Here is a 22,337-nt window from a genome sequence, read left to right on the forward strand (position 1 = left end):
GACACCTGGACCCTCCGCCTGCCAGGAGAGGCCCTGGAAAGCTCCGGGCTGCCGAACGCCAGTCTGCCCCAGCTGGGGATGTTTCCCAGGGCCTGGGCAGTGGGGAGGGACTGTGGACACTGCCCCCAAGGATTGGGACTAGCAAGGGCAGCTCCTGGACGGGCGAGGCGGGCACGGGGGGGGGGGGATAAAGCTTTGCCCCTGGAAAAGGGGAGAGCTGGCAGTCTGGGGTCAGGTGGCAGCACTTGGGGGCTGGTTGCTGGCAGGCAGAGGGGGAGTGAATGATCAATGGACCATCAGGCTGGGTCCGGGTCCCTTGGGGCGCTGCTCAGCTAGGGGACAGGGTGGGAGCTGCACCCTCCCTCCCCGGCTCCTCCTCCCCTACCCAGCTGGGCGTGAGCGGGGCCTGCCAGTGCCAGGGGCAGAACACTGACAAGCGCCTGCAGGCCCTCGGCCGGCCCCAGGGCCCTGCTGACCGGGCAGGGCCGGGATCCGGGTCCCGCGTGGCCCGCGGAGCTGGGCGTGTTGGGGAGGGAGCAGCAGCCTCACCTCGCGGGAGTCCACGGCTGCGTACATGATGTCCATCCAGCCTTTGAAGGTGGCCTGCCAGGACAGCACAGAGTCAGGCCAAGCGCCTCTGGCCGCAGGGAGCTCAGCATGGGGCGCCCAGCGCTGTGGAGCAACCAGGCTGATTCCTGCCCTGAGTCGGGCAGAGCCGCGGGTAACCCTGAAGCACCGGGTCCCTGGACAGGGCACCAACCACAGGCCCCCAGGGGGCTGGGGCAGCCTTGCCCGCTGGGCCACATCCCCCCGGCCCCGGGAGCATCCCAGGGAGCGGTTCTCCCAATCGGCCTGTGCACAAAACCTCCCGCCGGAGAATCCCCAACAGCCTTGCCTGACCCAGCCACGCCCCCCAACTGCACTCGGGGGGGGGGGGGCAGTGCCCAGAGATGGTGCTTTGGGCCGGCCGGGGAAGCAGGGCAGTGGCAGTGTCCCACGGCGGGCAGGCTGGGGGCAGCTAGAGCATCCCTAGCTCCAGCACTGGTGCCCAGACGTCGCGCTGACCCATCGGCTTCCCGGGGGGCGTCCAGGCAGCATTGGTTCAGCAGGGAGCTAGCTGACCGTCGGGGAGCCACTAAGGCTGCCAGCCTGGCCTGGAGTCTCCGGGAATTAGATTAATCTTTAATTAACGAGGATGTCATGGAGGAAATCTCCGGGAATAGAGCCAACCAACACGGGCAGCGCTGGGAGCCATTAACCTGGAAGGCCAGATCCCAGGGGCCGGACCATACGCTCTGCAGTGCTGCGGGGTTTGTGGTTTGGTCTCCTTACCCGCATGAGCCAGAGCGCCCCCGCTGCAGACGCAGCCGAAGGCTGGATCTGTGTCTGCTGGGGCTGCCCTGAGACGCCGTGGTACCCACCCATTCCCGGCATGCAGGGCACGGTCCCCAGGGCCAGCCACGGGTGGCATTTGGACCTCGCTTCAGCTCCACCCGTTTGCCTCGCTCACACAAAGGGCCTGTGTGAGCTCCGTGGAACGAGTCCCACGAGTAGGCGGGGATGGTATTTACCCCCTGCACTGGGCCATGTGGTGCACGTGTTTATCTCTGCCCCTCACCCCATCACTGAGCTATCAGACTTTATTTAAAAACAAGCCCCATGCCTCAGTTTACCCCTCCCTTCTGTAAAATGGAGCTAATCCTTTGGCCCTATCTATTTTTCCTGGAAGCTCTTTGGGGCAGGGGCTGTTGCTCACTCTGCATTGGCACAGGGGAGCCCTGCTCTTGGTCAAAATAGATAATGGCACAACGAAGCCCAGCAGCCTTGTGCCGAGAGATTGCAAGGTGGCTGTCATGAATAGGAGCTGCTAAGAAGAGTCTGACTTACCTGAAGAGTGAGGAAAGGGTTAAGCAACTCTGGAAATGCATCTGAGGGAGGGGGCTTCGGGCATTCGGCCAATGAAATGCAAATAGGAATTTCAAACTGAGAGCGGGTTTCCCCCCCTCTTTTCTGTTGTTTGAGATGAGAGCAATTTTTAGCCCAGGTAACAAGGGAGTCAGGCTCTCCCAGGAATGGACTCCTTGAAATGTGTAAGTAGGGAAATGTTTAGCTAGTCCATCAGGTTTTATTGTTTTCCTTGTTTGGGGGTTTGGAAATCATGTCTGAGCTGGTTAATTGTTTTTTTCTTTTGTAACTAAGGATTACAGCTCAGGGACTTCCTGAGTCTATTTCACTCCATGGCTTTTAACACCCAGTCATTTACTATGCTTGCAACAGTAGTTTTGTTTTGATAATAAAAGTATTTTCTTTTTTTGTTTTGATTAACTGGTATTGGTTGATTTTTGTGTCATCCTTAAGCCTACATACCAAAGTTACCCAAGAGGAGCAGAGCCCCATTGTTCCCTGCGGGTTCCCTTTGTTTGTTTTCCCAACTCCAAGCAAAACGGAGGTTGGGGAAGGGGGGAAAGCTTTGCCTTAGCGAGGGGATTCCCAAGTGATCTCTTCCCTGGAAAAGGATTTGTTTTATTTATCTGTCTGTCTGTCCATCCATCCCCATCCACCCTATCTATCTACAGTAGAGTCCCGATTATCCGACCTTTGCTTATCCAACCTTCCACTTTAACCGACAGCCATACCACTGCTGCTTTGTCTGTCAGTGCGCCCTGGTCCCAGCCCATGTGGCTGGGCCACTCCATTGCCTGTCATGGTGATGAGTGCTGGGGGGAGTTGGGGGCCTTCTTTTGACACGAGGCCTCTTGGGGGCAGCGGTTGCAGGAAGGGGTGCAACGGGGGTGACACAAGGGAAGCCATGTAGGCTGCTCTGTGCTCGGCCAGAGCCGCTCTCCAGGGGTTCCCGCAGCCAGGCCACGCCCGCCCCAGCCGTGCTAGCGATGCTTGCTTGGGGGTGACACAAGCAGCCCCGGCCCTGCCCGCGGATTGGTGCAGCCTTGTTCCGGGGCCACCCGGCCGCCGCTTCCTGTTCCTGCTCCTCCCTCTGTGCGGCGGGGACTAGGCCGGGCAGCAGCGGCCCTTTCAAACTGAGCCCTGACTCCAGCGAGCAGGGGGCACCGGTGCGTGAGATCCAGCCGCGGGCACGTGTGGGGCTGAGGGGAGTGAGCTGGCGCTGCTGCCGGGAGGCGGGGAAGGGGCCGAGCCACGGCTGTTGTGGGCAGCTTTGTCTCCAAGCTGTTCGGGGCACAGCGCACTGGCAGCCCTCAGCGAGGTGGGAGCCCCTGGGTTGCTCGCAGGGCACAGCTGGGGGGCAATTAAGGGGAGGGCTGGCTGAAGCGGTCTGGACTCCCCTCACAATACAGCGAAGAATTTGTTCACATCCCGGGCCATTTCCGTATTAGCCGACATTTTCGTTAATCCGACCGCCTGTTGGTCCCGTTTAGGTCGGATAATCGGGACGCTACTGTGTCTGTCTGTCTGTCTGTCTGTCTATTATTTCACTTGCGTGGTGGCAGCGAATTCCATTTTTTTTTTAGATCTCAGAGAAACAGACGAGACACGTTTGTCTCTGGGAGTTACAGAGACGGGTTTGTACAGAGTTTGTTCTGCTAGTGGCCCCATCGCCGCACTCGAAGTGCCAGGCTGGGGAACGGAGCCGTGCCGGGGGCGCCGGTGCCGAGTGGCGCAGCACTTACCACCTGCAGCAGGGAGAGGTAGCCCAGGCCCACGTTGTCGAAGTTGACCTTGACGTTGAGCCAGCGCACCTGGCCGGTGTGCAGCAGGGCCAGGCAGTCGCTCTTGTTGTTCACCAGGCTGATGTGGAAGAGCTCGTCGGTGGTGGTGTTGACGCACCGGTAGAACTTCCCCGCAAACAGGTTCACCCCCATGATGCTGAAGATCAGCCAGAAGATCAAGCAGACCAGCAGGACGTTCATAATGGAGGGGATGGCGCCCAGCAGGGCATTCACCACCACCTGAGGGCAGGGCAGAGGGCTGGGCAGGTGGGGGCAGCAGCGTGGGGCTCCGGGATGCATTGGACAGGTAACTGCCACAGGGGTGAGCCACGCCCCCCCCGGCTGGTCCCAGCCTCCCCTCCCCACTCTCCTCATGTCTCCAGGCTTCTGTCCTACCACTCCGCTGAGGCCCCCGACCCAGTGCTTCTCAGTGCCCTGTGACGGGCGGGGGGCCTGTGTCAGAGGGGCAGCCAGGAGCGGAAGGTGGCTCCTGACCTGAGCAGCCAGGTACCAGCCTAGCCAGAGACCTGCCCTCCCCCACCCTAGTGCTGCAGACGGGTCTGCACGGAGTGACCCAGGGAGCCCTGCCCCCGTGTGAGGAAGTGGGGAGTTTTGCGGGTTCAGGGGGATGGCATGTGGGGGGGGGCACTCAGTGCCCTGGGATGTTACCGGTTAAATGTGACAAGGGGAGGGGGAGTTTGCTGATGCAGGGAACAGCCCAGAACTGGAGCTGGCGTACGGTTCCCGGCGGCCCCAGCTCGGAGGGCAGGGCCGGGTCTGGCCGGAGGGAGGTCAAGGGGCAGCAGAGGGGCGAGCTCGGTGACCGATCCAGCTGGTCCCAGCGAGGGGGAACATTGGACGGGGAGGGGGTGGGGAGAAGAGGGGCTCAGGTGACCCTGTTACCTGGACAGAAGACACTGGTGGGGTGGGGCTGTTGCGGGGGCTATTGGAGGCTCTGCTGGGAGACGTGGGGAGGAGGGTCCTGATCTGGCCAGAGGGGGAGCAGGCAGAGCTGCAGGGGAGACTCAGACGTGTGGGGCTGGGGGGGGCCGACAGGCCTGAGGGATCCTTTGCTGCCTTCAGAGCTCACTAAGCCCCCCATTCAGTGCTGGCTGGGAGCCGCTTTGGGCTGGAGAAGGGGGGGCGCTAGTCCGGGGGGACGATCGCTTTTTGCTGGGGGCCCCACCCCAAGACCGTTTCCCCGGGTACCCCTGGCTGGGAGGAGATTTGCCCCACTCTCCCGCCCCCGGCCCTGATTGGACTGGGGGTGGGGGAACGGCAGGGCCGCCACGGGCTGGATCCACCCGCTTGGCCAGATGCGGCCGGTGGAGGCCCTCCCCCCCCGCACTATTCCCTCCGGCAGAGGAGGCGCCGGGGGTCCAGAGGGTGTTGAAATGGGGCTCACTGACTAGTCCACAGGCTCTTCCCCTTCCTCCCTGGAAATGGGCAAGAGCCCCGCTGGGGGAGGCCGCCGGCTGCGAAATGCCAAGAGTCTCCAGCTGGAGCTCTCGTGCATTTCAAAGCCGTGGAGCCCAGGGTCATGGGGGATTCAGAGTCCCCAGCTGACCCCGGGCTCCACTGCCCCTTTGAAATGCCGCGTTGGCACTTGGAGGGTCCCTTCTCCCCACCCTTTGCAGCCTCTGTCTCATTTCTATCTCACAGAGGCAGCGGGGGCGGGGGCGGGGGGCGGGGGCAATCGACCAGTCAAAAGACTATGCGATATGCAAATGCTTATCAGACTAGTCGATAACACCCCTAGTCCAGAGGACGGGGACTCCACGAGGGGGCTCACGGCAGAGGCAGGTGGCTGGAGGCCCTGAGAGGCGCTGACCCAGAGGTGGAGGGGCAGCCCCCCAGGTGAGAGTGGGCCCCCCAAGAGAGGCCTGTCTTACTGCCGCTGTACTGGAGGGGGCTCCCCAAGAAGAGGCTGCTGTGCTGGAGACTGACAAGCCGAATGTGGGCAGGACCTGTGAGCTGTGACACCCCCACTCCCCATGGGCGCTCAGCTCCCCCCATGGCTGCCCCATACACAGCAACCCAGGGACGAGTCAGGCAGGGAGCCCTGCCCCCCGTATCCCATGGGCGCTCAGCTCCCCCCATGGCTGCCCCATACACAGCGACCCAGGGACGAGCCAGGCAGGGAGCCCTGCCCCCCGTATCCCATGGGCGCTCACCTCCCCCCATGGCTGCCCCATAAACTGCGATCCAGGGACGAGCCAGGCAGGGAGCCCTGCCCCCCGTATCCCATGGGCGCTCAGCTCCCCCCATGGCTGCCCCATACACAGCGACCCAGGGACGAGCCAGGCAGGGAGCCCTGCCCCCCGTATCCCATGGGCGCTCACCTTTCCCCATGGCTGCCCCATACACTGCGATCCAGGGACGCCTGCCCCCCCGTGAGTCTCTGGGGAGCTGATGTTCTCGGGAAAGCCTGGCCCCGGAATCAAGGGAGGGTTCTGGGCTTTCCCGAGCAGCGCCAGGGGTCAGCCGCCTGGGGCCGAGCAGAGCTTGGGCCACGTGGTGCCAGGGCAGGAGGCGCTAAGTTCTTCACTGGGGCGCCGGAGGCCAGACCAGCCAGCGCGGGGCAGAGCTGGGGCGTCGGAGGCCAGGCCGGCCAGCGTGGGGCAGAGCTGGGGCGTCGGAGGCCAGGCCGGCCAGCGCGGGGCAGAGCTGGGGCATCGGAGGCCAGGCCGGCCAGCGCGGGGCAGAGCTGGGGCGTCGGAGGCCAGGCCGGCCAGCGCGGGGCAGAGCTGGGGCGTCGGAGGCCAGGCCGGCCAGCGCGGGGCAGAGCTGGGGCGTCGGAGGCCAGGCTGGCCAGCGCGGGGCAGAGCTGGGGCGTCGGAGGCCAGGCCAGGCCGGCCAGCGCGGGGCAGAGCTGGGGCGTCGGAGGCCAGGCCGGCCAGCGCGGGGCAGAGCTGGGGCCAGCGCCCCGGGCCTGGACGCTGGCGGCTCTGGGTCTCCCTGGGTCGATGGCCATGAAGCCCGGACGCCTGGCCGAGCACCTACCCTCATGCCTTCGAATCTGGAGAGAGCCCGCAGGGGCCGCAGCGCCCTGAGCGTCCGCAGCGACTTGATGGCGCCCAGTTCGGAATAGCCCAGCCAGTTCGCTGTCAGGCTGATAATGGAAACCTGGGGAGAAAGCCCAGGCCCTTAGCGGTGCCACCGAGGGGCCAGGCAGCTCCAGAGGAGAGGGCAACGGGCCCTGTTCCCTGCCAGCGCCTGCCACTTGCCCTCTGCCCGTCGTCCCTTGCCCCTCGTCCCCTGCCCCTCGCTCCCCGCCCCCGTCCCTCGTCCTCCGCTCCTCACGCCCCTGCCCCTCGCTCCTCACCCCTGCCCCTCATCCTCCGCCCCTTGTCCCCCGCTCCTCACCCCCGCCCCTCGCTCCTCACTCCCTGCCCCTCACCCCTCACCCCTCACTCCCTGCCCCTCGCCCCCTGCCTCTCACCTCCTGTCCCTCACCCCCGTGCCTTGCCCCCTTCCCCTCACCCCTCACTCCCTGTCCCTGCCCCCTTCTCCTTGCCCCCTTCCCCTCACCCCCTGCCCTTAGCCCCCATCCCTTGCCCCTCACTCCCTGTCCCCAAAGGGCATTTCCCACGGGGGTTGGTGCTCAGCTCAGCCAGCTGGTTCTGGGCCTCAGGGGAGCCCGTTTCTTTGCACGCGCCCGGTGACCGTGGCCGGGCCCTCGGGGGCGATTGACACGGCTGGGCTGACAGCCTGGGTCTGGCTCTGCCCTGCCAAGGAGCCGTGTGGATGCTCCCCGGCCCAGGCTGTGGCTGGAGCTGCCGCTGGCAGAGTGAACGTGCTCCCCACCCGAAGGCGGCCCCGCTTGGCCCTGGCACCGTGCTCCCTGCTCCCGAAGGGCTCAGGTGGCGGGTCCCTGCAGCCCCTCTCTGAGAAGTGGGTGGAGGCTTCGTGCCTCTCCCCTCCCCTGGAGCCTGTTCCTCCTCCTGCGGGAGGGTTTCTTTCCGCCCGAGCTCCTGGCCCCTGGCAGAGCCCTCCCCCAGCAGCATCTCTGGGGACCCCATTTCCTGTCACACTGCCCACGAGCCAGTCCTGGCTCCATGGAGCACTCAGGCGAAATACACAAGACAAAGGGAGGGGAAACCGAGGCACGGAATCACCCAGCCTGCCCGAGTCTTAGCTGGAGCGCAGACAGGCCATGGGCCAGTTTCTTCTGAGGGTCGATCTTAGCCAGTGCGCCCTGGACATGCGCCCCGGCTCCACCGCAGCACTGGGAGCACCGTGGCCTGCCCCCGGCCCCTCCCCCCAGCGTGCGTGGAACAGAGCTCCTGCGTCTGCAGCCCCACCCGGCCCTCGGCCCATCTGTTCTGCGCTGCCCCTGCCCTGCGCCGCTGCCCAGACGCCTGCCGGTGGCGGTGCAGAGCGCGCTCCGCGGAGAGGCTCTTTCCTGCGCCATGGGCCGAGAGGCGACTTACGTCCACGATGAGGAAATCCAGCCAGCACCAGGCGTTGGTGAAATACACCTTGAAGCCGTAGGCCACCCACTTGAGCAGCATCTCGAGGACGAAGACGTAGGAGAAGACCTTGTCGGCGTACTCCAGCATGGTGCGGATCACCTTCCGCTGCTCGATGTAGATGTCTTCGAAAGCCTGGGGGGCGCGGAGCCAGGTGAGACAGGGCCTGTCCCCGTGGCTGCTTTGCGGGGCCAGAGCCTGGCCACGGGCCACTCCCCAAAGCTCGTCAGTGGCTGAGGAGCCTTGCTCCCAGGCCCCCAAGTGACAGGCACGCGGGGCCGCATTTTCACAGGGGTTTAGGCCCCACAGGTGCCAGTGACGTCAATGGGAGGCAGGTCTGGAGGCACCTTTGAAAATTGCACTGCTGGTTTGCACCTGCCGGCTCTTCACCCTCGGAGAGTCGGAGCCCTCGGAGCCTGGCAGCGGCGCAAAGTGGATGCAGGCGCCTAAGACCCACTTGCCCCCAGAGCGGTGGGGAGGGAGGCCGCCTGCCGGCCTGCACGCAGGCAGATTTCAGTCAGGGAGCAAAACAAGCTGATCTGGGCTTCCTGCCTGACCGGCTTCACGCCGCCGGCCGCGCACTGAGACGGCCGGGCTAACGCTCTGAAGCAAACCTCGTCACCCGCGGCCACCCTCACGGGGGCCCCAAGCCCCTTCCACAGGGACGGGAAACGCGACGCAACCTCCCTTACAAAGGGGGAGGCATCTGCCCAGGCAGCGAGCTGGCCGCCCAAGCGGGGGGCGGGGTGGGGGTGGGGGGGCTGCAAAAGCTGCATTTCGGCTCTGAGCCCGTCTTGCAAAGAGCAGGGCCTGGGGCCGGGGCGAGCTTTGGGGGCCCAGAGGAACGGCCCATCTGCATGTCCCTGGGATGAGTTTGGTACGTTCTGCAAGTGTCGTATCCTCCTCGCGTGCTGCTCTCTCGTGCTCGGTTCCACACGGATCTGCCCCCAGGCAAGACAGGGCCCCACAATTCCACAGCCTTAGATCATGTGACAGATTAACCCCGTCTCAGCGTTCATGTGAACAGAACGTGCCGAGCCTTTGGGTTTACCGAGATCCCTTACAAACGTGACCAGATGGAATGAAGTTTGCCTGATTGTGTGGATGCCATGAACAATATGAATCATTCAGCAACATTGACCGTTAACTCTGAAACCTACCGATGGCGATTTACTGGTTGACAGTATTAACTATGTTGCTGCTGATCAAACCAAAACATTCTCAGTTATGATGCTCATCCCATAGCCCCAAACTGCCTCTCTCGCCTGGCCAGGTACCTAAAGCACTGACTGCTGATCCTGTAGCTTTATATCTAACTCACGGCCTTTTAAGGAGCATTTGGCGCTGCCGAATACCCTGCATGCACCTGCCATCCCAGAGTCCCGCAGGGACCAAACCTTGCCACTTACCAGGGCTCCGCTGCTCAGGAGGATCATGAAGATGATGAAGGTCTCGAACCAGTTGTGCTCGACAATCTGGAAACAGGTTTTCCGAAGGTTCCACCAGATCTTCCCCTTGTCGGTTGTGATGTCGACATAGAGGAAAGGGCAGCGTCGCACGCAGGCTGGGGGAGGGGTGCGGAGAGACACCTGTTAGCCCCTGTGCTGCAGCGTGGCAACCCCAAGGAACTCATCCCAGCACCTCCTCTGGCACAGCCCCGAACCACACGCCCCATCAGCGCCCCACTGCCCCCTGCACCGCCCTCCTCCGCACCAGCCCCCCACCCCTCCCTGCACTTCCCCCACACTCCTGCTCTGCACCAGCCCCCCACCTCTCCCCTCTCTTTCACCAGTCCCCAGCCCCTTCCCTGCACCAGACCCCTGGGTCTCCCCCACAGCACCCCCCCCACTCTCCCTTTGTCTGTCCCCAGCCCAACCTTGTACCTTCCCCACCATTTCCTCTGACCTCGTCCATGTATATTCAGACCCTTCCCCGATCTGTACAAGCCCCTCCCCCTCTCCCCCGCCGGCCACGCACGTGACACCTCCACCCCGCCCCCCAGGACCATTGGGGAGGGGCAGGGACCAAGGGCCAAGGGCCTGTCCCAGCCTGTGTGCAGAGCTCTCCTGAATTGCCATGTACGTTTAGGGTGGGGGCGCTGCACTAAGGGGGCTGGGGTCCAGGAAGCTGTGAGTCTTGGGAGATTACTGGGCAGTCGGGATCCAGGGGACTGTGTGAGCTGGGGTGGGATCCCAGGGGGGTTGGGATCGAGGGGGGGATGTGTGAGTTGGGGTGGGATCCCAGGGGGTTGGTATCGGGAGGGGTGTGAGTTGGGGTGGGATCCCAGGGGGGTTGGGATCGGGGGGGTGAGTTGGGGTGGGATCCCAAGGGGGTTGGGATCGGGGGTGTGAGTTGGCGTGGAATCCAAGGGGGGTTGGGATCGGGGGGGGTGAGTTGGCGTGGAATCCCAGGGGGGTTGGGATCGAGGGGGTGTGAGTTGGCATGGGATCCCAGGGGGGTTGGGATCGGGGGGTGTGAGTTGGGGTGGGATCCCAGGGGGGTTGGGATCGAGGGGGGGGTGAGTTGGCGTGGGATCCCAGGGGGGTTGGGATCGGGGGGGTGAGTTGGCGTGGGATCCCAGGGGGGTTGGGATCGGGGGGGATGTGAGTTGGGGTGGGATCCCAGGGGGGGTGGGATCCCAGGGGGCTGTGAGTTGGGGTGGGATCCCAGGGGGGTTGGGATCGAGGGGGTGTGAGTGGGGGTGGGATCCCAGGGGGGTTGGGATCGGGGGGTGTGAGTTGGGGTGGGATTCCAAGGGTGTTGGAATCGGGGGGGTGAGTTGGCGTGGGATCCCAGGGGGGTTGGGATCGGGGGGGGTGAGTAGGCGTGGGATCCCAGGGGGGTTGGGATCGGGGGGGATGTGAGTTGGGGTGGGATCCCAGGGGGGTTGGGATCGAGGGGTGTGAGTTGGGGTGGGATCCCAGGGGGGTTGGGATCAGGGGGGTGTGAGAGTTGGGGTGGGATCCCAGGGGGTTGGGATCAGGGGGGTGTGAGAGTTGGGGTGGGATCCCAGGGGGTTGGGATCAGGGGGGTGTGAGAGTTGGGGTGGGATCCCAGGGGGGTTGGGATTGGGGGGGTGAGTTGGGGTGGGATCCCAGAGGGGTTGGGATCGGGGGGGTGAGTTGGGGTGGGATCCCAGGGGGAGTTGGGATTGAGGGGGGGATGTGTGAGTTGGCGTGGGATCCCAGGGGGAGTTGGGATTGAGGGGAGGGGCGTGTGAGTTGGGATGGGATCCCAGGGGGGGTTGGGATTGAGGGGGGGATGTGTGAGTTGGCGTGGGATCCCAGAGGGTTGGGATCGAGGGGTGTGAGTTGGGGTGGGATCCCAGAGGGTTGGGATCGAGGGGTGTGAGTGGGGGTGGGATCCCAGAGGGTTGGGATCGAGGGGGGGATGTGTGAGTTGGGGTGGGATCCCAGGGGGGTTGGGATCGAGGGGGGGATGTGTGAGTTGGCGTGGGATCCCAGGGGGTTGGGATCAGGGGTGTGTGAGTTGGGGTGGGATCCCAAGGGGGTTGGGATCGGGGGGGTGAGTTGGGGTGGGATCCCAGAGGGGTTGGGATCGGGGGGGTGAGTTGGGGTGGGATCCCAGGGGGAGTTGGGATTGAGGGGGGGATGTGTGAGTTGGCGTGGGATCCCAGGGGGAGTTGGGATTGAGGGGAGGGGCGTGTGAGTTGGGATGGGATCCCAGGGGGGGTTGGGATTGAGGGGGGGATGTGTGAGTTGGCGTGGGATCCCAGAGGGTTGGGATCGAGGGGGGGATGTGTGAGTTGGCGTGGGATCCCAGGGGGTTGGTATCGGGAGGGGTGTGAGTTGGGGTGGGATCCCAGGGGGGTTGGGATCGGGGGTGTGTGAGTTGGTGTGGGATCCCAGGGGGGTTGGGATCGAGGGGGGGATGTGTGAGTTGGCGTGGGATCCCAGGGGGTTGGTATCAGGAGGGGTGTGAGTTGGGGTGGGATCCCAGGGGGGTTGGGATCGGGGGTGTGTGAGTTGGTGTGGGATCCCAGGGGGGTTGGGATCGGGGGTGTGTGAGTAGGTGTGGGATCCCAGGGGGGTTGGGATCGAGGGGGGGATGTGTGAGTTGGCGTGGGATCCCAGGGGGTTGGTATCAGGAGGGGTGTGAGTTGGGGTGGGATCCCAGGGGGGTTGGGATCGGGGGTGTGTGAGTTGGTGTGGGATCCCAGGGGGGTTGGGATCGGGGGGTGTGAGAGTTGGGGTGGGATCCCAGGGGGGTTGGGATCGGGGGGGTGAGTTGGGGTGGGATCCCAAGGGGGTTGGGATCGGGGGTGTGAGTTGGCGTGGAATCCAAGGGGGGTTGGGATCGGGGGGGGTGAGTTGGCGTGGGATCCCAGGGGGGTTGGGATCGAGGGGGGGGTGAGTTGGCGTGGGATCCCAAGGGGGTTGGGATCGGGGGGGTGAGTTGGCGTGGGATCCCAGGGGGGTTGGGATCGGGGGGTGTGAGTTGGGGTGGGATCCCAGGGGGGTTGGGATCGAGGGGGGGGTGAGTTGGCGTGGGATCCCAGGGGGGTTGGGATCGGGGGGTGTGAGTTGGGGTGGGATCCCAGGGGGGTTGGGATCGAGGGGGGTGTGAGTTGGCGTGGAATCCAAGGGGGGTTGGGATCGGGGGGGGTGAGTTGGCGTGGAATCCCAGGGGGGTTGGGATCGAGGGGGTGTGAGTTGGCATGGGATCCCAGGGGGGTTGGGATCGGGGGGTGTGAGTTGGGGTGGGATCCCAGGGGGGTTGGGATCGAGGGGGGGGTGAGTTGGCGTGGGATCCCAGGGGGGTTGGGATCGGGGGGGTGAGTTGGCGTGGGATCCCAGGGGGGTTGGGATCGGGGGGGATGTGAGTTGGGGTGGGATCCCAGGGGGGTGGGATCCCAGGGGGCTGTGAGTTGGGGTGGGATCCCAGGGGGGTTGGGATCGAGGGGGTGTGAGTGGGGGTGGGATCCCAGGGGGGTTGGGATCGGGGGGTGTGAGTTGGGGTGGGATCCCAAGGGTGTTGGAATCGGGGGGGTGAGTTGGCGTGGGATCCCAGGGGGGTTGGGATCGGGGGGGGTGAGTAGGCGTGGGATCCCAGGGGGGTTGGGATCGAGGGGTGTGAGTTGGGGTGGGATCCCAGGGGGGTTGGGATCGAGGGGGGGATGTGTGAGTTGGCGTGGGATCCCAGGAGGTTGGTATCGGGAGGGGTGTGAGTTGGGGTGGGATCCCAGGGGGGTTGGGATGGGGGGGGTGAGTTGGGGTGGGATCCCAGAGGGGTTGGGATCGGGGGGGTGAGTTGGGGTGGGATCCCAGGGGGAGTTGGGATTGAGGGGAGGGGCGTGTGAGTTAGGATGGGATCCCAGGGGGGGTTGGGATTGAGGGGGGGATGTGTGAGTTGGCGTGGGATCCCAGAGGGTTGGGATCGAGGGGGGGATGTGTGAGTTGGGGTGGGATCGCAGGGGGTTGAGATCGAGGGGGATGTGAGAGTTGGGGTGGGATCCCAGGAGGTTGGTATCGGGAGGGGTGTGAGTTGGGGTGGGATCCCAGGGGGGTTGGGATTGGGGGGGTGAGTTGGGGTGGGATCCCAGAGGGGTTGGGATCGGGGGGGTGAGTTGGGGTGGGATCCCAGGGGGAGTTGGGATTGAGGGGAGGGGCGTGTGAGTTAGGATGGGATCCCAGGGGGGGTTGGGATTGAGGGGGGGATGTGTGAGTTGGCGTGGGATCCCAGAGGGTTGGGATCGAGGGGGGGATGTGTGAGTTGGGGTGGGATCGCAGGGGGTTGAGATCGAGGGGGGGATGTGTGAGTTGGCGTGGGATCCCAGGAGGTTGGTATCGGGAGGGATGTGAGTTGGGGTGGGATCCCAGGGGGGTTGGGATCGGGGGGTGTGAGTTGGCGTGGGATCCCAGGGGGGTTGGGATCGGGGGGTGTGAGAGTTGGGGTGGGATCCCAGGGGGGTTGGGATCGGGGGGTGTGAGAGTTGGGGTGGGATCCCAGGGGCGTTGGGATCGGGGGGGTGAGTTGGGGTGGGATCCCAAGGGGGTTGGGATCGGGGGGGTGAGTTGGCGTGGAATCCAAGGGGGGTTGGGATCGGGGGGGATGTGAGTTGGGGTGGGATCCCAGGGGGGTGGGATCCCAGGGGGGTGTGAGTTGGGGTGGGATCCCAGGGGGGTTGGGATCGAGGGGGGTGTGAGTGGGCGTGGGATCCCAGGGGGGTTGGGATCGGGGGGTGTGAGTTGGGGTGGGATCCCAAGGGTGTTGGAATCGGGGGGGTGAGTTGGCGTGGGATCCCAGGGGGTTGGGATCGAGGGGGGGATGTGTGAGTTGGGGTGGGATCCCAGGGGGGTTGGGATCGGGGGGGATGTGAGTTGGGGTGGGATACCAGGGGGGTTGGGATCGGGGGGGGTGAGTTGGGGTGGGATCCCAGGGGGGTTGGGATCGAGGGGGTGTGAGTTGGCATGGGATCCCAGGGGGGTTGGGATCGGGGGGTGTGAGTTGGGGTGGGATCCCAGGGGGGTTGGGATCGAGGGGGGGGTGAGTTGGCGTGGGATCCCAGGGGGGTTGGGATCGGGGGGTGTGAGTTGGGGTGGGATCCCAGGGGGGTTGGGATGGAGGGGTGTGAGTTGGGGTGGGATCCCAGGGGGTTGGGATCGGGGGGTGTGAGCTGGGGTGGGATCCCAGGGGGGTTGGGATCAGGGTGTGTGATTTGGGGTGGAATCCCAGGGGGGTTGGGATCGGGGGGGATGTGAGTTGGGGTGGGATCCCAGGGGGGTTGGGATCAAGGGATGTGAGTTGGGGTGGGATCCCAGGGGGGTTGGGATTGAGGGGGGGATGTGTGAGTTGGCGTGGGATCCCAGAGGGTTGGGATCGAGGGGGGGATGTGTGAGTTGGGGTGGGATCCCAGGGGGGTTGGGATCGGGGGGGATGTGAGTTGGGGTGGGATCCCAGGGGGGTTGGGATCGGGGGGGTGAGTTGGGGTGGGATCCCAGGGGGGTTGGGATCGAGGGGGGGTGTGAGTTGGCATGGGATCCCAGGGGGGTTGGGATCGGGGGGTGTGAGTTGGGGTGTGATCCCAGGGGGGTTGGGATCGAGGGGGGGGTGAGTTGGCGTGGGATCCCAGGGGGGTTGGGATCGGGGTGGTGAGTTGGCGTGTGATCCCAGGGGGGTTGGGATCGGGGGGGATGTGAGTTGGGGTGGGGTTCCAGGGGGGTGGGATCCCAGGGGGGTGTGAGTTGGGGTGGGATCCCAGGGGGGTTGGGATCGAGGGGGTGTGAGTGGGCGTGGGATCCCAGGGGGGTTGGGATCGGGGGGTGTGAGTTGGGGTGGGATCCCAAGGGTGTTGGAATCGGGGGGGTGAGTTGGCGTGGGATCCCAGGGGGGTTGGGATCGGGGGGGGTGAGTAGGCGTGGGATCCCAGGGGGGTTGGGATCGGGGGGTGTGAGTTGGGGTGGGATCCCAGGGGGGTTGGGATCGAGGGGTGTGAGTTGGGGTGGGATCCCAGGGGGGTTGGGATTGAGGGGGTGGTGAGTTGGCGTGTGATCCCAGGGGGGTTGGGATCGGGGGGTGTGAGAGTTGGGGTGGGATCCAAGGGGGGTTGGGATTGGGGGGTGTGAGTTGGGGTGGGATCCCAGGGGGGTTGGGATCGAGGGGTGTGAGTTGGGGTGGTATCCCAGGGGGGTTGGGATCGGGGGGTGTGAGTTGGGGTGGGATCCCAGGGGGGTTGGGATCAGGGGGTGTGAGTTGGGGTGGGATCCCAGGGGGGTTGGGATCGAGGGGGGGGTGAGTTGGCGTGGGATCCCAGGGGGGTTGGGATCGGGGGGTGTGAGTTGGGGTGGGATCCCAGGGGGGTTGGGATCGAGGGGGGGGTGAGTTGGCGTGGGATCCCAGGGAGGTTGGGATCGGGGGGGGTGAGTTGGTGTGGGATCCCAGGAGGGTTGGGATCGGGGGGTGAGTTGGCGTGGGATCCCAGGGGGGTTGGGATCGAGGGGGTGTGAGTTGGGGTGGGATCCCAGGGGGGTTGGGATCGGGGGAGTGAGTTGGCGTGGGATCCCAGGGGGGTTGGGATCGGGGGGGTGAGTTGGCGTGGGATCCCAGGGGGGTTGGGATCGGGGGGGATGTGAGTTGGGGTGGGATCCCAGGGGGGTGGGATCCCAGGGGGCTGTGAGTTGGGGTGGGATCCCAGGGGGGTTGGGATCGAGGGGGGTGTGAGTGGGGGTGGGATCCCAGGGGGGTTGGGATCGGGGGGTGTGAGTTGGGGTGGGATTCCAAGGGTGTTGGAATCGGGGGGGTGAGTTGGCGTGGGATCCCAGGGGGGTTGGGATCGGGGGGGGTGAGTAGGCGTGGGATCCCAGGGGGGTTGGGATCGGGGGGGATGTGAGTTGGGGTGGGATCCCAGGGGGGTTGGGATCGAGGGGTGTGAGTTGGGGTGGGATCCCAGGGGGGTTGGGATCGAGGGGGGGATGTGTGAGTTGGCGTGGGATCCCAGGGGGGTTGGGATCAGGGGGGTGTGAGAGTTGGGGTGGGATCCCAGGGGGTTGGGATCAGGGGGGTGTGAGAGTTGGGGTGGGATCCCAGGGGGTTGGGATCAGGGGGGTGTGAGAGTTGGGGTGGGATCCCAGGGGGGTTGGGATTGGGGGGGTGAGTTGGGGTGGGATCCCAGAGGGGTTGGGATCGGGGGGGTGAGTTGGGGTGGGATCCCAGGGGGAGTTGGGATTGAGGGGGGGATGTGTGAGTTGGCGTGGGATCCCAGGGGGAGTTGGGATTGAGGGGAGGGGCGTGTGAGTTGGGATGGGATCCCAGGGGGGGTTGGGATTGAGGGGGGGATGTGTGAGTTGGCGTGGGATCCCAGAGGGTTGGGATCGAGGGGTGTGAGTTGGGGTGGGATCCCAGAGGGTTGGGATCGAGGGGTGTGAGTGGGGGTGGGATCCCAGAGGGTTGGGATCGAGGGGGGGATGTGTGAGTTGGGGTGGGATCCCAGGGGGGTTGGGATCGAGGGGGGGATGTGTGAGTTGGCGTGGGATCCCAGGGGGTTGGGATCAGGGGTGTGTGAGTTGGGGTGGGATCCCAAGGGGGTTGGGATCGGGGGGGTGAGTTGGGGTGGGATCCCAGAGGGGTTGGGATCGGGGGGGTGAGTTGGGGTGGGATCCCAGGGGGAGTTGGGATTGAGGGGGGGATGTGTGAGTTGGCGTGGGATCCCAGGGGGAGTTGGGATTGAGGGGAGGGGCGTGTGAGTTGGGATGGGATCCCAGGGGGGGTTGGGATTGAGGGGGGGATGTGTGAGTTGGCGTGGGATCCCAGAGGGTTGGGATCGAGGGGGGGATGTGTGAGTTGGCGTGGGATCCCAGGGGGTTGGTATCGGGAGGGGTGTGAGTTGGGGTGGGATCCCAGGGGGGTTGGGATCGGGGGTGTGTGAGTTGGTGTGGGATCCCAGGGGGGTTGGGATCGAGGGGGGGATGTGTGAGTTGGCGTGGGATCCCAGGGGGTTGGTATCAGGAGGGGTGTGAGTTGGGGTGGGATCCCAGGGGGGTTGGGATCGGGGGTGTGTGAGTTGGTGTGGGATCCCAGGGGGGTTGGGATCGGGGGTGTGTGAGTAGGTGTGGGATCCCAGGGGGGTTGGGATCGAGGGGGGGATGTGTGAGTTGGCGTGGGATCCCAGGGGGTTGGTATCAGGAGGGGTGTGAGTTGGGGTGGGATCCCAGGGGGGTTGGGATCGGGGGTGTGTGAGTTGGTGTGGGATCCCAGGGGGGTTGGGATCGGGGGGTGTGAGAGTTGGGGTGGGATCCCAGGGGGGTTGGGATCGGGGGGGGTGAGTTGGGGTGGGATCCCAAGGGGGTTGGGATCGGGGGTGTGAGTTGGCGTGGAATCCAAGGGGGGTTGGGATCGGGGGGGGTGAGTTGGCGTGGGATCCCAGGGGGGTTGGGATCGAGGGGGGGGTGAGTTGGCGTGGGATCCCAAGGGGGTTGGGATCGGGGGGGTGAGTTGGCGTGGGATCCCAGGGGGGTTGGGATCGGGGGGTGTGAGTTGGGGTGGGATCCCAGGGGGGTTGGGATCGAGGGGGGGGTGAGTTGGCGTGGGATCCCAGGGGGGTTGGGATCGGGGGGTGTGAGTTGGGGTGGGATCCCAGGGGGGTTGGGATCGAGGGGGTGTGAGTTGGCGTGGAATCCAAGGGGGGTTGGGATCGGGGGGGGTGAGTTGGCGTGGAATCCCAGGGGGGTTGGGATCGAGGGGGTGTGAGTTGGCATGGGATCCCAGGGGGGTTGGGATCGGGGGGTGTGAGTTGGGGTGGGATCCCAGGGGGGTTGGGATCGAGGGGGGGGTGAGTTGGCGTGGGATCCCAGGGGGGTTGGGATCGGGGGGGTGAGTTGGCGTGGGATCCCAGGGGGGTTGGGATCGGGGGGGATGTGAGTTGGGGTGGGATCCCGGGGGGGTGGGATCCCAGGGGGCTGTGAGTTGGGGTGGGATCCCAGGGGGGTTGGGATCGAGGGGGTGTGAGTGGGGGTGGGATCCCAGGGGGGTTGGGATCGGGGGGTGTGAGTTGGGGTGGGATCCCAAGGGTGTTGGAATCGGGGGGGTGAGTTGGCGTGGGATCCCAGGGGGGTTGGGATCGGGGGGGGTGAGTAGGCGTGGGATCCCAGGGGGGTTGGGATCGAGGGGTGTGAGTTGGGGTGGGATCCCAGGGGGGTTGGGATCGAGGGGGGGATGTGTGAGTTGGCGTGGGATCCCAGGAGGTTGGTATCGGGAGGGGTGTGAGTTGGGGTGGGATCCCAGGGGGGTTGGGATTGGGGGGGTGAGTTGGGGTGGGATCCCAGAGGGGTTGGGATCGGGGGGGTGAGTTGGGGTGGGATCCCAGGGGGAGTTGGGATTGAGGGGAGGGGCGTGTGAGTTAGGATGGGATCCCAGGGGGGGTTGGGATTGAGGGGGGGATGTGTGAGTTGGCGTGGGATCCCAGAGGGTTGGGATCGAGGGGGGGATGTGTGAGTTGGGGTGGGATCGCAGGGGGGTTGAGATCGAGGGGGGGATGTGTGAGTTGGCGTGGGATCCCAGGAGGTTGGTATCGGGAGGGGTGTGAGTTGGGGTGGGATCCCAGGGGGGTTGGGATCGGGGGGTGTGAGTTGGCGTGGGATCCCAGGGGGGTTGGGATCGGGGGGTGTGAGAGTTGGGGTGGGATCCCAGGGGGGTTGGGATCGGGGGGTGTGAGAGTTGGGGTGGGATCCCAGGGGCGTTGGGATCGGGGGGGGGTGAGTTGGGGTGGGATCCCAAGGGGGTTGGGATCGGGGGGGTGAGTTGGCGTGGAATCCAAGGGGGTTGGGATCGGGGGGATGTGAGTTGGGGTGGGATCCCAGGGGGGGTGGGATCCCAGGGGGGTGTGAGTTGGGGTGGGATCCCAGGGGGGTTGGGATCGAGGGGGTGTGAGTGGGCGTGGGATCCCAGGGGGGTTGGGATCGGGGGGTGTGAGTTGGGGTGGGATCCCAAGGGTGTTGGAATCGGGGGGTGAATTGGCGTGGGATCCCAGGGGGTTGGGATCGAGGGGGGGATGTGTGAGTTGGGGTGGGATCCCAGGGGGGTTGGGATCGGGGGGGATGTGAGTTGGGGTGGGATACCAGGGGGGTTGGGATCGGGGGGGGTGAGTTGGGGTGGGATCCCAGGGGGGTTGGGATCGAGGGGGTGTGAGTTGGCATGGGATCCCAGGGGGGTTGGGATCGGGGGGTGTGAGTTGGGGTGGGATCCCAGGGGGGTTGGGATCGAGGGGGGGGTGAGTTGGCGTGGGATCCCAGGGGGGTTGGGATCGGGGGGTGTGAGTTGGGGTGGGATCCCAGGGGGGTTGGGATGGAGGGGTGTGAGTTGGGGTGGGATCCCAGGGGGTTGGGATCGGGGGGTGTGAGCTGGGGTGGGATCCCAGGGGGGTTGGGATCAGGGTGTGTGATTTGGGGTGGAATCCCAGGGGGGTTGGGATCGGGGGGGATGTGAGTTGGGGTGGGATCCCAGGGGGGTTGGGATCAAGGGATGTGAGTTGGGGTGGGATCCCAGGGGGGTTGGGATTGAGGGGGGGATGTGTGAGTTGGCGTGGGATCCCAGAGGGTTGGGATCGAGGGGGGGATGTGTGAGTTGGGGTGGGATCCCAGGGGGGTTGGGATCGGGGGGGATGTGAGTTGGGGTGGGATCCCAGGGGGGTTGGGATCGGGGGGGTGAGTTGGGGTGGGATCCCAGGGGGGTTGGGATCGAGGGGGTGTGAGTTGGCATGGGATCCCAGGGGGGTTGGGATCGGGGGGTGTGAGTTGGGGTGTGATCCCAGGGGGGTTGGGATCGAGGGGGGGGTGAGTTGGCGTGGGATCCCAGGGGGGTTGGGATCGGGGTGGTGAGTTGGCGTGTGATCCCAGGGGGGTTGGGATCGGGGGGGATGTGAGTTGGGGTGGGGTTCCAGGGGGGTGGGATCCCAGGGGGGTGTGAGTTGGGGTGGGATCCCAGGGGGGTTGGGATCGAGGGGGTGTGAGTGGGCGTGGGATCCCAGGGGGGTTGGGATCGGGGGGTGTGAGTTGGGGTGGGATCCCAAGGGTGTTGGAATCGGGGGGGTGAGTTGGCGTGGGATCCCAGGGGGGTTGGGATCGGGGGGGGTGAGTAGGCGTGGGATCCCAGGGGGGTTGGGATCAAGGGATGTGAGTTGGGGTGGGATCCCAGGGGGGTTGGGATTGAGGGGGGGATGTGTGAGTTGGCGTGGGATCCCAGAGGGTTGGGATCGAGGGGGGGATGTGTGAGTTGGGGTGGGATCCCAGGGGGGTTGGGATCGGGGGGGATGTGAGTTGGGGTGGGATCCCAGGGGGGTTGGGATCGGGGGGGTGAGTTGGGGTGGGATCCCAGGGGGGTTGGGATCGAGGGGGTGTGAGTTGGCATGGGATCCCAGGGGGGTTGGGATCGGGGGGTGTGAGTTGGGGTGTGATCCCAGGGGGGTTGGGATCGAGGGGGGGGTGAGTTGGCGTGGGATCCCAGGGGGGTTGGGATCGGGGTGGTGAGTTGGCGTGTGATCCCAGGGGGGTTGGGATCGGGGGGGATGTGAGTTGGGGTGGGGTTCCAGGGGGGTGGGATCCCAGGGGGGTGTGAGTTGGGGTGGGATCCCAGGGGGGTTGGGATCGAGGGGGTGTGAGTGGGCGTGGGATCCCAGGGGGGTTGGGATCGGGGGGTGTGAGTTGGGGTGGGATCCCAAGGGTGTTGGAATCGGGGGGGTGAGTTGGCGTGGGATCCCAGGGGGGTTGGGATCGGGGGGGGTGAGTAGGCGTGGGATCCCAGGGGGGTTGGGATCGGGGGGTGTGAGTTGGGGTGGGATCCCAGGGGGGTTGGGATCGAGGGGTGTGAGTTGGGGTGGGATCCCAGGGGGGTTGGGATTGAGGGGGTGGTGAGTTGGCGTGTGATCCCAGGGGGGTTGGGATCGGGGGGTGTGAGAGTTGGGGTGGGATCCAAGGGGGGTTGGGATTGGGGGGTGTGAGTTGGGGTGGGATCCCAGGGGGGTTGGGATCGAGGGGTGTGAGTTGGGGTGGTATCCCAGGGGGGTTGGGATCGGGGGGTGTGAGTTGGGGTGGGATCCCAGGGGGGTTGGGATCAGGGGGTGTGAGTTGGGGTGGGATCCCAGGGGGGTTGGGATCGAGGGGGGGGTGAGTTGGCGTGGGATCCCAGGGGGGTTGGGATCGGGGGGTGTGAGTTGGGGTGGGATCCCAGGGGGGTTGGGATCGAGGGGGGGGTGAGTTGGCGTGGGATCCCAGGGAGGTTGGGATCGGGGGGGGTGAGTTGGTGTGGGATCCCAGGAGGGTTGGGATCGGGGGGGTGAGTTGGCGTGGGATCCCAGGGGGGTTGGGATCGAGGGGGTGTGAGTTGGGGTGGGATCCCAGGGGGGTTGGGATCGGGGGAGTGAGTTGGCGTGGGATCCCAGGGGGGTTGGGATCGAGGGGGTGTGAGTTGGGGTGGGATCCCAGGGGGGTTGGGATCGGGGGAGTGAGTTGGCGTGGGATCCCAGGGGGGTTGGGATCGAGGGGGTGTGATTTTGGGTGGGATCCCAGGGGGGTTGGGATCGAGGGGGTGTGATTTTGGGTGGGATCCCAGGGGGGTTGGGATCGGGGGGTGTGAGTTGGCGTGGGATCCCAGGGGGGTTGGGATCGGGGGGGTGAGTTGGCGTGGGATCCCAGGGGGGTTGGGATCTGGCGGAGGGGGTGTGATTTTG

At 65.5% G+C, this 22,337-nt stretch overlaps 1 protein-coding gene across 2 annotated transcripts in view; it reads right to left on the reverse strand.

Annotated features, from left to right (window-relative positions):
* Positions 1–22,337, reverse strand: part of SCN4A (sodium voltage-gated channel alpha subunit 4) — a 177,319-nt gene that overhangs the window by 17,909 nt on the left and 137,073 nt on the right. For both annotated transcript variants that reach the window (XM_075911769.2, XM_075911768.2), the window contains exons 18-22: positions 9,568–9,722; positions 8,120–8,293; positions 6,690–6,812; positions 3,648–3,926; positions 550–603 (exon numbers count right to left, since the gene is read on the reverse strand). In XM_075911769.2, coding sequence (XP_075767884.2) covers positions 550–603; positions 3,648–3,926; positions 6,690–6,812; positions 8,120–8,293; positions 9,568–9,722 — 785 coding nt within the window. The remainder of the gene's footprint in view (positions 1–549; positions 604–3,647; positions 3,927–6,689; positions 6,813–8,119; positions 8,294–9,567; positions 9,723–22,337) is intronic.

Source organism: Pelodiscus sinensis, chromosome 29 (genome assembly GCF_052426305.1).
Source record: "Pelodiscus sinensis isolate ZL-2025 chromosome 29, ASM5242630v1, whole genome shotgun sequence".
Taxonomy (NCBI): Eukaryota; Metazoa; Chordata; order Testudines; family Trionychidae; genus Pelodiscus; species Pelodiscus sinensis.